The sequence below is a fragment of the Folsomia candida genome, unplaced genomic scaffold (assembly GCF_002217175.1).
Source record: "Folsomia candida strain VU population unplaced genomic scaffold, ASM221717v1 Fcan01_Sc001, whole genome shotgun sequence".
Taxonomy (NCBI): domain Eukaryota; kingdom Metazoa; phylum Arthropoda; class Collembola; order Entomobryomorpha; family Isotomidae; genus Folsomia; species Folsomia candida.
Window position 1 is genome coordinate 27,685,151 of NW_019091193.1, and position 14,602 is coordinate 27,699,752.

The window sequence follows — 14,602 nt, forward strand, 5'->3', positions numbered from 1 at the left end:
CAGGGCTGAACTGTACGTATGCATACAGCGACTCGGTCCACGACCAATGCCCGGGTAGATTTTGAAGCGTTTATTTGTCTCCCTATTTTTCAGTCCACTTCAGAACTCGGGGAGAGAAGAAGTCAAGTTTTTCTTTGTGGTAGAATAGTCACAGTTTCTGAGTCAGCGTGACCCCCACCAGCACAAGGTAAGTGACCTTTTCGAGGCTTAAATCCATTTTCAAAACGTAATCAACAAGTAAATACATACGAAAAGCTGTTGGTATTTATCTCATAAACTGAAAATGCATACTCGTAACAATAAAAGTAATGTGTCTCAGCTCAGTCTTACGCATTTCCTCGCAGTTAACTAACATGTCAGTTAAAAAAGATTGGGGTTTTTTTACTGGGATGCAGATTACTCTGCAGAGTAGACGTGGGGCTTATGTGGACGACGACGCTTCTTCTTGTGCGACATAATAGCAGCAGTTATGCAACATGAGAGTAAAGTAAGGTCGAGATGTAGCTATGTAGAAGAGACACTTATTTGAGAGGGTTCAGTTTTCTGGTGGATGCCATCCCATCGTGATCATGTTAGTTTAGAAGTAATATTATGTAAGTTAAGTGAAGAAGAATGTCAGTCTTGATCTGGCGTGGATTTAATATTGGTGTGTGCATGTTGTCATGTTGTTGTTGTCGTCGGGTTATTTGTAAATAGATGGATACAGAACTGTGTCGGTGGTGGTACGTGGTGTGACTGACAAAGTATTGTTTTATTTTTTAAGCATTCCGAGTGTTCCGTTAGCCGAGTTTTAAATTTGCAATCTGATTTCATGAAGAAGATTCGCACGGTTTGTTGAGACGGTTTTGTTTGGAGTGGAGCACGTGGAGTGGGGATTGGACTTTTTGGAGAGGAGAAGTTACGGAAAAATGGTAAATTTTAACGGATCATCTCAAAGAAAGTGAGACTGTGTGTGTATAGATAGATTTTGTGTAAAGGATTTAATGAATGGGGTGTGGAGGCTCGAAATCTTGTCGGAACACGTGTTCTCTCTTTGTATGCATACATACATACCACACCGGGTTTTGTTAGTTAGTTTAAGTATGAAATGGTAATTGTGAATGTGAAACTGAATGGGTTCTCCTTCTTGTGAGCCAATTAGTCTCATTTTTCCGTGATTTTGAATACGCACAATTCTCCGAGTATTCAACGAATAAAGGAAAACTTGGAGCAGCAGAAGAAGTCAGATCAAATCTCGTCTTCTCGTCCAATTTCAAAATGCTGAGCATTCCTTAAAGAAACAAATTGCATTTTTACATTTCTGGGCAGAAATTCTTCGCATGTTTTCCCCTAATTTTTCACTGAAAGAAAAACTTTAGGGCTTGCTTAATAATTTCCATGTAGTCTAACCAGTTTACTTGAACTAGATATTTTCCATGACGTATTCACATATATTGTTCATGTATACCACCCAACGCGTAAAGGGAGGAAATTGTTTTGTCATAATTTCTTATCTTTTTTAAATGCCAAAAAGTGGTGGAAGTCGTGGTGTGGAACAGTGGCGAGTTGAAGCTTCCGGTTTCTGCATGTATCTTCTTCACATAATGAATATACACGCGTATCTCGTCTAGTAATAAAACAATGCAATTTCTCCTCGATATCAGCACGAGACGCTCAGACAAAGTTTTGTTGGCTGCGTGCATCATTCATTCATTTTCTTGTCGTGACTTTACTTGTTCTTGCGGACTGGAAAAGTGGACTGGAATAGTGAACAAGTATCAAGAATCGATTCTTTCCAGTCTGGCCCACTTGGTCAACAAAACTTGATTCCAGTCCATACATACATTTCGCTGGCTGGCGACTAATAAGCCAGGAAAGTAGGCCAAGAACCGACCGAATATACCCGTCTCAACCAGTAAAGTATGTACGTATTTACACATGTCGTTGTTGTGTTATTTGGCTTCTGCAAGATTTAATGAGACCAATTCCACCGCGTTATCAAAGTAATCAGGTTTTGGTATTGTTGTATTTAGTAATACAGTGTCGGACAGATGTCTACGTCCACATAGTCGCGTCAATTTCATTTTCAAATTGTCACTGAACTACTGAACCAATTTTCATCATTGATATATCAAATTCTCACAAATTTAACGTAATTTCATAAAATATATGAGTTATTTCTGAAAATTCTGGGAAAACTGAGAATCATAGTGCAGAGCGAGAGAGGATGAAATTTGAGCGGACAAAAGTCTACGTCCACTTCACTTTAATTGTCAACAACAAAAATCTCTCCAATTTATAAAATCAGGTAACTTAATAAATCTATCAATAACATATGCCGCATTAATTTTTAAATAATTTTCTTCCAGAAAAATATGATGGCGTCGACACGCAAGGAAATTCCTATCGCTATTCGAGATCTTGTCATTCAGGACTGGAAGGGTGGACAAAAAGGGGGCTGTCGCAGAGACAAATATGGACCAAGTATAAATTAGCAAGGACAACCATCCAGACAATCATTAAGAACTTTAAAGCTAATGGTTCAGTCCAAAACAAGGTCAGAAGTGGTCGAAAACCCATTTTGGCTCACCGAGAAGTACGCCACGTGCTCAACAAAGCCAACGTTACACCCTCACTTAGTGCTCCAAAGCTATCTACCGAGATCAAGGAGATATTCGACAAACAAGTTAGTCCTAGGACCATCCAAAGAACACTGAACAAGGGAAATTTGAAATCCCACAGAGCAGTCCGGAAGCCTCTTATTGTACCGAGGAATGCAACCAAACGAGTGAAGTTTGCCAGAGACCACATTTCCAAGCCACAAACATTCTGGGACATATTTTATGGACTGACGAGTCAAAGTTCAATGTCTGTGGGTCAGATGGGCGTCGTAGAGTGTGGAGGTATCCAAAAGAAGCTTTGAATCCAAAAAATCTCAACCCCACAGTTAAGCACGGCGGCGGGTCGGTAATGGTGTGGGGATGCATGGCTTCAAGTGGGGCAGGAAAAATGGAATTTGTTGACGGAATTATGGACCAATACAGGTACCAGGGAATACTTGACCGTAATATCCAGGAATCTGTTCGAAAACTTGGACTTGGACGACGATTTGTCTTCCAACAAGACAACGATCCGAAACACTCTGCCACGTACACCATGGAATACTTCAAGAAAAAAAAATTTCGAAGCTAGAATGGCCTCCCCAATCTCCAGACTTGAATCCCATTGAGCATCTGTGGGACCACATTGAAAGAGAAATAAGAAAACAATCTTTTTCAGGAATTCCGGGCCTTAAATCCAGAATTCGTGAAGTTTGGGAAACCATTTCTGAAGATGTGACCAAGAATTTGGTAAACTCTATGACTCGACGCCTTGAAGCCGTCCTTAAAGCGAACGGAGGCCCAACCAAATATTAAAAATTAATTGTTATAACATTCCTTATAAATTACAGTTTTTTTTGTATGTTTTCTCTTACTGGACGTTGACTTTTGTCCATCCAATTGTTTTCATTTTGAATTAAAATACATCTCTGGCCTAAAATAAATTTTTTAGCGGAAAACTAATAATGTGCTATGAAATTACGTTAAATTTGTGAGAATTTGATATATCAATGATGAAAATTGGTTCAGTAGTTCAGTGACAATTTGAAAATGAAATTGACGCGACTATGTGGACGTAGACATCTGTCCGACACTGTAATTTCATATTTTTTTCACCCTTTCTTTTCTCCATGTCTGGAATGTATATTAAGAATTTGAACCAGTATTTAGACGCGGACCATTAGATTTGTGCAATTTTGGAGACTTATCTCTCAAAACCTGGATAAGTCGTACTTATTACACTGAGAAAAACGGCCTTTTTTACGTAATAACGGGTGAGACAAGAAGTACGTCGACGTGCATTCGAGCAAGTAATAAATCTCGGCAGAGAGGAAGACAGAAAGTTATCAGGGAAAAAATCCAGCCAAACTAAGTGACAACTCAACATCTCAATTTGTCTCACGATATTATTATGGCATCTTCTACTCCACTTTTTTGGTTGGTCCAACCGATTCGGTATCAATTCTCACCCATCAATTCTGTCCTACTCCTCATTAATTACCGACTCACCTGACGCAGCCACTTTAAGGGGTTTCGGCTATGCTGATTATTGGCCCATGAAATTTTGGCACTGATAAAATGATAAAATCTCAACCTGGTTGTAACCAGTCATCAGCCAGAAAGCTTCACCCTCGTGTCCCGTTTTAGGTTCAGGTCATAGTGCATAGCTCGGCATTCTAGTGAGTGGATTGGATTGGATTTGGAGTTGATTGGATTTCGTGCCACCGTGGACATAATGCATTTTTATTTTACTTTACGTTCTCTCATGGAGAAGGAGAAGATTAGGCTGAAGCGTTTGTTACTTGCCTACTGTCCAATGGAATTATTATCCAAGAAAGACTTCCTGTCTTCCTGGTAGTAAATACATAGCTGAGAAGTTAACCAGAGTGCATGGATGGCAGTTAGTTATACGTCGTAAGTAAGGAAGAAGTCCGTAGGAGTGCATCTATTTCTTCCTTGTTGTTATTATGTTCGTCGAGGCGATCAGAGAAATATATAACTTGGTCTTCTTCTCTCCTTCCTTCCTTGTCGACAGGGTTCCGATCAGTGTTTCGGGTGACAAAAGTACCCACTTGGAAGAAATAAAGCGGTTTCTTGCAGGTATTTTGACCAGCAAGAAATGCAAGGTGCAAGAAACTACGGCCCACCGATATATTTCATACGACACGTAGCTAGATTTCATGCATTTCTTGTTTCTTATTTTGCAGTGCAAGAAATGTAGCAAACCCGCAAGAAACGAAACACTGGTTCTGATGAGACGTTTTTGGGCATGGAATACATATCCTTATCGTCTCAATTATGTTACCAATTACGCATATGTTACCAATTTCTTGCATTGTTGGAGTAAGATTATGTACTCGAAATCAGTATTTCCTAAAACTGTAGGATTTTCAGAACCCTGCTCGTTCGTCAGGAGCTCTTTCAACAGTCCATTATTCTTCCCCCACCAACAACCCTCCTCCTCCACAAGTAAAAGACGCTCTGTTTTCCCGTCTGCCTTATTATTATTATCGAATTCTGTCTCGTACACATAGTCGAAAGCAGTGTGCACATCTTTAATATGCACTTACAAATCATTTTCCTCTCCCTTGAATGGGAAAAGTTTCTGGTTTCCTAAGAAAGAGTCGGAATACATAAAAACTGGGAATGTGAGTAACATTAGCCAATTTGTAGGCGGAGGGGGAGGGGATGACTTAGCAAAACTCTTTTCTGAGCAGAAAGGAAGTTGGATCGTCTCAAAAAGTTATCGTCTTCGGAAACCGTTTGTTTGTTATAAAGAAGAAATTAAGTAAGGACAAAGTTTGGGAGATGGGTAAATTATCCGAGATGGCAAACAAATGAGTCTCATTTTATGATGGAATACTTTTACTTTATAAATTTTCACCTATAACTCAAACATCCGATTTCCTCGTTCTCGGAGTGATTTGTGGATGAAAGAAACTGCGTGAGCCTTAATTTAGCAGAGGACCCGATTTGTAAAGGCAATGCTACACACCTGGAAACACCACCACAACCCTAATAATCTCCTCTATTTACTAACTACCTAATCTCTCCCCTCACTTGTTTCCTCCTTCCTTACACGCTGCCGTTTCAGACCGGATGTAGACGCATAATTCAACTATTATGACGAGACGTGGACGTGATGGGTTTTGGGATGGGTGGATCTCAATCCCTTCGCATTGTTCCGTCCGTACGAGAAACTGAAACCATTGCTCGCCTGTTTAGTGTCACGTTATGTTTGACTCTTCGCAGTTACTTATAGGCGGATAAGGTATAAACATACACACAAACGTGTCCAGGAATACGAAAGGGTCGATAAGTCATGGGCAGGCTGAATGGGAGTAAAAGTGAGACAGGACATGGCACGTTAGAAATTTACGAGATACACATTTTTTTACAATGTCACGTCATACAACACTTATCCAAAATACTCCATAGCCGGCAGGGATTAGGTGCGCGATTTATTAGTGCACTATAATAATAACTTAGCAATCCTAAGCAGGTCCAGATTTGGCTGGAAGGCTAGAAAAATCCTGAATTTATTATCCCACAAATTATGACCACTATACTTGTTATTCGCAATTAGTGCGAAATTAAGTAGACAAAATTATTGCTAATCTTTCTCTCTCTCCGTTCTGATTACAGGGGTGAATAAGAAGACTAATTCATCACGAGCTGACTGCCCCGGTGAGAAAATGGATTACCTGTGCACCAACAAAGAACAACGATACCCATGAAACTAACCTGACGATGATGATGATGAAGTATTCTTCCTCCCCGGACGACAAAAAATGGGTTCAAGGGCTAATTCCGCAAGTAGAAAATATAGCTGCGAACCGTATCTGCAACATCATCATCCACACCCCAAAAAAAAGTTTGCCGTAGTACCACCAGCAACAATGCCAGCACTGCCACTGCCAGTCTCAACTTGGGCGAGGATGGGAGCAGAAGAATAGGCCAAATTCTGAACCTTTCATCCAATAAAAGTTATGGTTATGTTTGCAAATAAAAATGCACGAAGCACGGCAGCAGCAGAGTAGTTGCAGACATTAACAAAAACGAACGTGTAAATAGTAGTGAGTGGTTCGCTTGGTGGTCGTGGTCGTTACTCTCGCAGTGATACGAGTTTGGGGAAATAATGGATATTTTACCAAAATCTGGGCAACATTTACTCCCCACGAAACGCTGTACTCATTATCCGATCAAGATCTGTGACAGTTATGAAAATGCGGTGCTTATCTGTTGTTCCAAGAAAGGTTCCAAAACCACCTTGGGACAAGAATTTAGGACAATGAGGAATCCCGTTGTGAATACTAAAATCGTGTCAAACTATAACTTAAATTTGGAAGTGAGGAAAGGCCGGCATAAAAAAGAGATGAAAGTTATCTCGTCGTCATCTTCTCGTCTAGTCATTCTCGCCCTCGTCGTCACGACCCTGCTCCTCGTGATGGATAACATTCCATGGATTTCCTCCGCCCCTGTCGTCAGGTCGGGCGCCACGCCGCCAAAGTACTTTTCGACCAGTTCCGTGGTAAGTGGTCGTAATTTCCGGGCCCATTTTTACCATGAAATTAAATGATGAGCACCACATTCGCATATCAAGAAGACAGACTTATACGAGTAATAAACTGCAGCATTATTAATGACTCGATTAAATTGGCAATTTCATTCCGTATCGTATCGTACCCTCTCTGTTCTGTTCGCTTATTAATGGGTTCAAATACGTACACAGTCCAATCCTGCATTTCATTTTGGAGAATGATAATAATCATGTGAGACTGCCTTCATCTGTTCGACAGACAACTTGCAAAGTAAACCACGAAACGAACCAGGGAAAAAAAGGGTGAATGGAAAAACTAGAATATTATTGAGGTAGCAATTTATACCATAAAGCTGACTCACTCATGCAATCAGTGGCCGCGGAAGGCGTGTTGGGGGGCATTATCATTGCAGAATAGGAAGAGGGAGGGGTTTGTATATGTAAGTTAGGGACATCGAACAACCATGGGGACATTGTCCCTTTGTCCACACCCTTCCGTCCGCGGCCACTGCATGCAATTACTTGAAATGTAGTTGGGGATTTCGTCGAATCTATTTTTTTTGCTGATGCACTCCGGGTTTTTCAGTGAGACGCCCGAATAGTGGACTAGATTTTTTTTGTACGTCTGGCAGTGTCGTACCGGATACTGGACGTCCTTCTGGGAATGAGAGGTACTGCATTTGGTGCATTAAATCTGTCGGGGAAAAAATGTGGCGACGGATCTGTGCGTATTATTGGCGAGTGGATGGATACATGCATGCATAGACTTTTCTACCCGAGTTGTGTACTTCCGGATGCCAGCCATGTGTTCTTGGGAATGGTCCAATATTCTGGGAAATGGCGACGGGTAGTATTTAGTGGTTGGTTGGTGTTGGTGAGATGAGTCACCTAACTAAAGTGGCATCATCTGCACTTCGTCAGTCAGATGAGAGGGAAAGTTTTTGTGGGGAGAGGAGAGGAAAAAGTGCAAGTAAAAAGTGCAGTTTGAGGCTATTTTTGCATTCTTGAGAATCATACGAATGAACGAGATTCTTTGTTCTTTAAGAAGTGTGTGGTATGTACGTGTGCATATGCAAATAATGCAAATATCCATAGTATACATGGGGATGGATGAACTTTAGTTTTACACACTGAACGAAAATTTCATTAAGGAAATCCATTTCATAATTTTTAATTTCAAAACCTTGCCGAATTTACTTTTACATCCCAACTACAAATGTGACACTAATTCTTGTCCAACCGAATCTTTGAAAAATCATGAAAAAACTGTATGTTCCCTAATTCAATAATCCCCTAAATCTCATCACGACACAAATGTTTCCGGTCGTTAGAGTTTTAATTTGTAATCTCGACTCCCACGACCCAAACACTTCTTTTTTCTTAAAGTAAATACTTATTTTCCGATCCAATACCCACGAGAATTTGTTTTTACTGTTTATAAAAATCCGTGAGAACAAGTCGAAAAAATTGGACGTAAAGAAAGCGCGTTTACTTTCATGTGGATGTTTGATCAAAACGCATCATCCAGTTGTATGCATTCCGCGTGTGTGTGTACATGTCGATGTCAATCACTGCACGAGGAGGGAAATGCAGTGTTTACACTTATGTATTTCGTTTAAGCGGAAGCAGGAGCAGGAGCCAATAAAAAAAGTCGGAATTATTATTAACAAGTTGCATTGATCTCGTGGTTCTGCTTGCCTTATTTTTTTCCTCTGGAAGTGAGTGACACGTACAGATAAACAAGACAGACTTTGCCTGCTTGTGTTGTGTGTGGGGCTGAGGAGACGTATGTACGAGTTTCGTTATATGTACAATTATTAATTGAGATGGACATTCGCATTCGTGTGGAAAAGGATGAATGAGGAGATCTCAATTAGATGAAGATGAAAGGATTAGTTTTGCTACTGGGATGGATGATGAATGGACGAGAAGGCGGAAACTTGCTCATAAAAATCCAGCTAGGAAATGCATACGTCGGGATGAATTACTTAAATGGAGAATTTTTTTACATGGAAGGATTTTGTTCCCGTGCAATTTTTGCGATGCGATTTTTCTTTGTAAACTTGGCTAAAAAAGTAAATGCTGAAAAAGTATGGATTGGCTGGGAAATAAGACATTTTGCAAGTTGGAAAGGTCAATTTTTCCCTGGACGGGATCGGATCGGATAGGTCACACTTTATTGAAAAAGGTCGAGCTAAATAACTCTATTATTTTTACTGCGTTGCATCACCGAATCGGTTATTGAAAGCCGTAAAAATCCCGAAATGTCAAGTCACGATGCACAGAATGTGTATACTCTGGATTCCAGAGTTTGAGAGAGGAAGGAAGACAAGTTATCTCGTGGAATTGGCATAAATATTATTTGGGGTGGGGCTTATCGAGCCGTCCTTATCACCACTTAATTATTGTATCTAACAATTCGAGGAATTTTGATGAGCTCCGAAACCTTATTATCCAAGTTTAATTGTCTAATTTTTAGTCGCTTGCATTTCTTTTTTTAATTTCACACTTTCCTCCTAATTAAGACGTGGTGGGTGTGTGTTTGAGTGATTCATGGCGTTTTCTCCACCTCCTCCTCCTCCTTCATACCGACAATTCTCTAGTATTCAATTTTTAAGCGACCTTTGCCCCTGTCAGGTCATGAAAGATGAATCTCCTGCCATGCCGAACTTTTGTCTCAACTTTTCCATGTATGCATTTCTCCAACCACGACTAATGATTTATTTGTAGCATGGAAAAACACACACGCAAAATAATATTTCATTTCTTAAACGAAAACCAATTCATGGTCATTTTCGTTCTGTTTTGTCCGTGACATTCAACATCTCACGTTGTCACGCACGAACGACTGACGATGAGACTCTGCCACCACCACCACAATTTGTTTAGAGACAATTCCTCCATAGATAAAAACATCGGCATAAGACATAAGAAATCTCGGCTGGATGAGAACTTATCTGTTTCTTATTTACACTAAAAAATCCATCAATTCGAGACGTTAAGAGGCATTCATTCTCACTTTACGTCAGTTCAGTACGTACATAATTGTATTAAGAGTTATGTATAAGCTTTGACTGATGAATGGGGAACGTTATCATATTTATGTACATACATTCTTCAAAAGTTGTGATGAATGCGAGGCTGTGCTTCTTCTCTTCCTTGACTTTCTTGTCTGGTGTGAATTTTATCTTTTCTCTCAAACAGTAAAAAAGTAGAGCTCTTAACTTATTTCATCGTACAAATTACTTATGAAATGAATTTCTTTTCGTGGCGTCCTGGCGTCAGTTGGGCGTCGGGAGTTGCATGGAATCAATGATGTGGATGATAATAATAAGTAATTTATTTGGAGATAATGATGCTGAATAAATATACATACATAGGTTTCGTACTTTGGTTAGTGGGGGCAGTTTACTTTTAGGGAGAGACAAAATTCAATGATATGTATGTAGTTTTTAAAAATACTTGTTTTGTACTAAAACCCAGTGTATGAAAATTTAGAAAATTTTCGGAATGGAGAATGACACGATTTTTCCTGACAGCATAAATAATGTATCTCAAGTATGTACCTCTTTATCATTCATTACATACACAAATTGTCGTTAAAAATTTCGAAACGTGGCTATTTTTCAAGAAACATTACTAAATATAAAAGATTTAAATAGCTTTTAGTGAGTAGGAAGGAGAACTCGCAAGCAATTGCATTACATAATCTGCAATTATGGCACCATACTCGTCACAAATGTGCTCCTAAGGTCGCTTTGGGGTTATGCTTGATGAAGGTCGTAAAATTAAAGTATGTCACAAATAAATATTTAGGAATACAATTTCCTCGCATGCATTTATCAAGCTGAAAGTTGCATGCAGTTGGTTCTTGTATTATTGTGTCACTTAATTTCCTTGCCACAATACATAGATAAATACTTACATAATTTCACGATAACCGACACCCTCTCCATGATATTCATTATTACCCACTTTATTTCGTGGTTTGGTTAGGGATTATCAAGTAGTAAATAACAAATCTGAACTCTAGGTCAGCAGAAGAGTAAATAAAAATGCAGAGATTTTGATAAGACATATGAAATGATTATTTACTCCTTGACTGAGACGATATTATTAATCGTAGTAGACAAAACTTACCATTTGAGAAGTCAGATTTTGAGAAGGTGTCGATTTTTAATATTTTGTATGCAGACAGACACAACACCAAAATTCCACAGTAGGAGCTAATCAGCCAATCATTAATATTTAGTAGTGAACTTATCTCACCAATGGAAGATAATATCTTAACAATTCTTCTTCAAATCCAATCCACCATCTTGTTAGGATGATTGTGTCATTTGTAACAATGACCCTTCTCCTTCGTCACATGCATTGTTGTGTGTCGCATGAAATATCAGGGCTGGGAAAATTATACAAGTTTTAAAAATACAAAATGAAAAATAATGTCCGTCCTAAAGAAGTATCACAAAAAATTGGTTTTAAATGTACAAATGTCGTGAAAACAAAAAATAACTGTGGCATAATTTATTGCAATAAGCTACCAACACACAAACTTTAATTAATTTCAAGTCTTGTGACAATAATAAACGGGGCCCTAATACAAGGTTATCAATCTATTATGGGATATTTAATATATAAAATTGAGTTTGGACACTTTGTCATTTAATTAAATCTAACAAAAATGTATTATATATATATAGTAAAAGACAAAAAAGAAGAAACTTAACCACGATACCAACAAATTAAACACACAGTAGAGCAGGATTAAGTATAGATAAGGTACCTTCGTACACTATAAAAGAAAATAACCATCAATCTTCAACTAGTAAAACATTAGATGAGACTGTTAGAAAAAAACCTTGAGTCAGTTATTTGAATTTGAATTTGAATTCAGTCGTCCAAGAAATGGGTACTCAAGTACTTCATCATCCTAAATTAAAACAAAACATATTTATTAGTGCATGGATCACATCATTCATTATTATGTAAATGTCCGGCTAACTTACCCAAAAATTTTGAACCGTTTCACTCTAAAAACGGCAAGCAGATCCTCATTGCAAATAGCAAACTGTTTGTTTTTTGGATCAAACAACTGCTTCTCCTTAATGATGACCCACATCTTCTTGACCACTTCGTGACGAGCCATGTTCTCTTCCCCCATGACCTTAGCCAACTTGGAACTCAATCTATATTTCTTTGCGTATCCTCCCTTCAAATTTCCAGCAGGCTTCTTCTCCGTCTTGGGTTCTTCCTCAGAATCGTCAATGACGATTGACGATGATGATTCGTCAATGACGAGTGACGATGATGATTCGTCAATGACGAGTGACGATGATGATTCGTCATCATCATCAGATGCCTTCTTCCCCCTCTTTTTCTTGGGCGTGTCTTCCTTCTCAGATTCAGATTCATCTTTTGTTTTACGTTTTGACCCTTTGTCGTCTCCTGTGCCGTTTAGGATGTCTTCCAAAATTTCCAAGACCAAGTTTTCAATTTGTTTTTTCTTTTCAGATAAATCTTCGCCAAGTTTGGTTTCCAATTCTTGTCGAACTTTCCTTGTAGTGATGGAGTTGAGATTAGCAGTTTTCAGAATTTCTGCAATCAGTTTCCTCAATTGCGCAGTGTTAGCCATGTTTTTTAATGTTGTACTAGAATATGAAACAGTTAGATAGAATCGGAATTTGTGTGGATGAAGATTGTTTAAGATGCAATTATAAAGGAAATTACTTGAAAGTGCTTTGCTTTCACGCAGTTACGGATAAAAAATAACTATATTTAACCCCCACGTTCCCAGGGGTGGTCCGACTATCCAAAGTTGTGAGGACTACTACGATCAAAACAGCGTAATATTTATTGCTTTTGTAACGTTTTTTAGAGTTACAAAAAGTAAATTTGGCTCTACTGGGATTTGAACCAAGCGCCAGAAGGCGGCGCCGATCCTCCGTGCGCCACGAAAACTCAGTTTTTTAGCCCAAAATTTTATCTCCCATTCGACATCGGAAACCAACTTTCATACTATTTGAATAAGGAGATAAAATTAATTTATTCTAAATTTTAACAATTACAAATACAAGCACAAAATGCAAAGCAAGGAAGGGTTTGCATTCCCGCATTCATCGAGAACCTTTTCCGAGTGGGGAATGGTACCGGGGAGGGTGAGAGATGCAGTAAAACTGGGCATACGTGGTGGTCGCACGTCTCAAACAACCTGGTCGCCGAACGACCAAAATGAAATTAATCTTAGCTAACGTCGGGTATAAGCACGATCCACAAGGTGCTTGCCCCAGGCTGAGACCCTCCATTGCACTTCGGAGGGGTGGACGCCTGCGATTATCCTTCGTGGATAAGTCGGGCGTGGCAATTTTTTCCATTGGGGCATGCCCTTCCTCTTCCGCATGCCCCTACTGAAAACAATCTAAAGACATTAAACTGTGAAGTTGCACTGAATATTCGGGCTGAATTTCCTGAAAATAATTAGTGTAGATCAGGACGTGGAAATAAATTAATAGCACATGAAACATAGCTATTTAGCAAAAGTAGTAAAGCAGATCAATGTACTAAAATTGCTTACTTAATTTATTGGATTACACACGAGTTTTGATGGAAAAACGAGGAAAAAGTTAACTTTATTTGTCAATATGTCGAATGCTATCTGCAATTCATGATCAAGACGTGATATTTATGGGTTTGCATTTTTAAATATATTTTGAAATGTATATTGTATATTTAAAACACATCGGTGTCGACTCGACACTGCAGTTTTTTGCCCACCTCTGTAAAATATGAATGACTCAAATTGTGTCAGTTTGTCGTGTTGCATTGTAAAAAAATCCCGTTAAGGACTTTACACAGTATTTATTTCCTTACTTCATTGTTATGATAAATAAGGTAAAAAAAATTGCGAAATCGTTCACAACCGGCCGGACCACCTGCCCAGTTGATGACAAATGTTGACCATCAATATGCATAGAAATAAATTGGTAACGCAGTATTCTATGTGCATATGCACATTCGACAGGGCAAATATGGAGAGAAATTGCATAGTTGTTGGCCAAAATAAAATGCAAAGGTAAAAAAGCATCACGTTCTTCATGGCCAAGAAACCTTGGATTGTGTAGAAAGGAGTAGAAGCTCTGGCTGAATATCAATTACCAGTTAATCCTTAATTATGTAAGTCTTAAAGACAATCGAATTCCGAGTTTGGTCAATCAATCGCAAACAAATTATTTAATAAGCGACATTTTAAAATGCACAATAAAATGCACACCACATTAATTATCGTCTTCAGAGCTGATTGACCTTTAATTCCCATAAAATGTGGTGAACCTCACATCGCTTTACATTTGTATGTAGCATCGTGACATTTATTGCTGGATTATGTCTGCTACTACTCAACGGTGTGTCTGCAGAGTTCTTAAATACATATGCTTATTTACTTATGTTCTGGTTAATAACAAGATTTTTGTGTTATTATCCGTTA

The 14,602-nt window shown here is 38.8% G+C and overlaps 2 protein-coding genes and 1 non-coding gene across 7 annotated transcripts in view; 2 read left to right on the forward strand and 1 right to left on the reverse strand.

Annotated features, from left to right (window-relative positions):
• The first annotated feature begins 49 nt into the window (after positions 1–49).
• LOC110853777 (matrix metalloproteinase-2) overlaps positions 50–14,602 on the forward strand; it is a 38,853-nt gene continuing 24,300 nt past the window's right edge. Inside the window, exons 1-2 of one of the 3 annotated variants that reach the window (XM_035847059.1) lie at positions 50–187; positions 6,225–7,110. In XM_035847059.1, coding sequence (XP_035702952.1) covers positions 6,718–7,110 — 393 coding nt within the window. In that variant the 5' untranslated portion in view covers positions 50–187; positions 6,225–6,717. Of the gene's footprint in view, positions 188–533; positions 912–1,629; positions 1,900–6,224; positions 7,111–14,602 lie in introns of those variants that run through there. The other 2 variants (XM_035847058.1, XM_035847060.1) reach the window with 2 other exon arrangements.
• On the reverse strand, positions 11,614–13,198 carry LOC110845874. Of its 3 annotated transcripts, none has more exons than XM_035847062.1 (4): positions 13,025–13,198; positions 12,850–12,949; positions 12,129–12,770; positions 11,614–12,052 (listed from the first exon to the last, which is right to left on the reverse strand). In XM_035847062.1, the coding sequence occupies exons 3-4, from the start codon at positions 12,752–12,754 to the stop codon at positions 12,013–12,015; spliced, it is 666 nt and encodes a 221-aa protein (XP_035702955.1). In that variant the 5' UTR covers positions 12,755–12,770; positions 12,850–12,949; positions 13,025–13,198; the 3' UTR covers positions 11,614–12,012. The 3 variants fall into 3 exon arrangements, with proteins under 3 accessions (XP_035702955.1, XP_021948101.1, XP_035702954.1); XM_022092409.2 differs by having other exon boundaries at positions 11,614–11,914; positions 11,981–12,052; positions 12,850–13,198; XM_035847061.1 differs by having other exon boundaries at positions 12,850–13,198.
• On the forward strand, positions 13,359–13,526 carry LOC118434197. Its single transcript, XR_004833826.1, has one exon. It is a non-coding gene; the product is annotated as a U1 spliceosomal RNA (small nuclear RNA).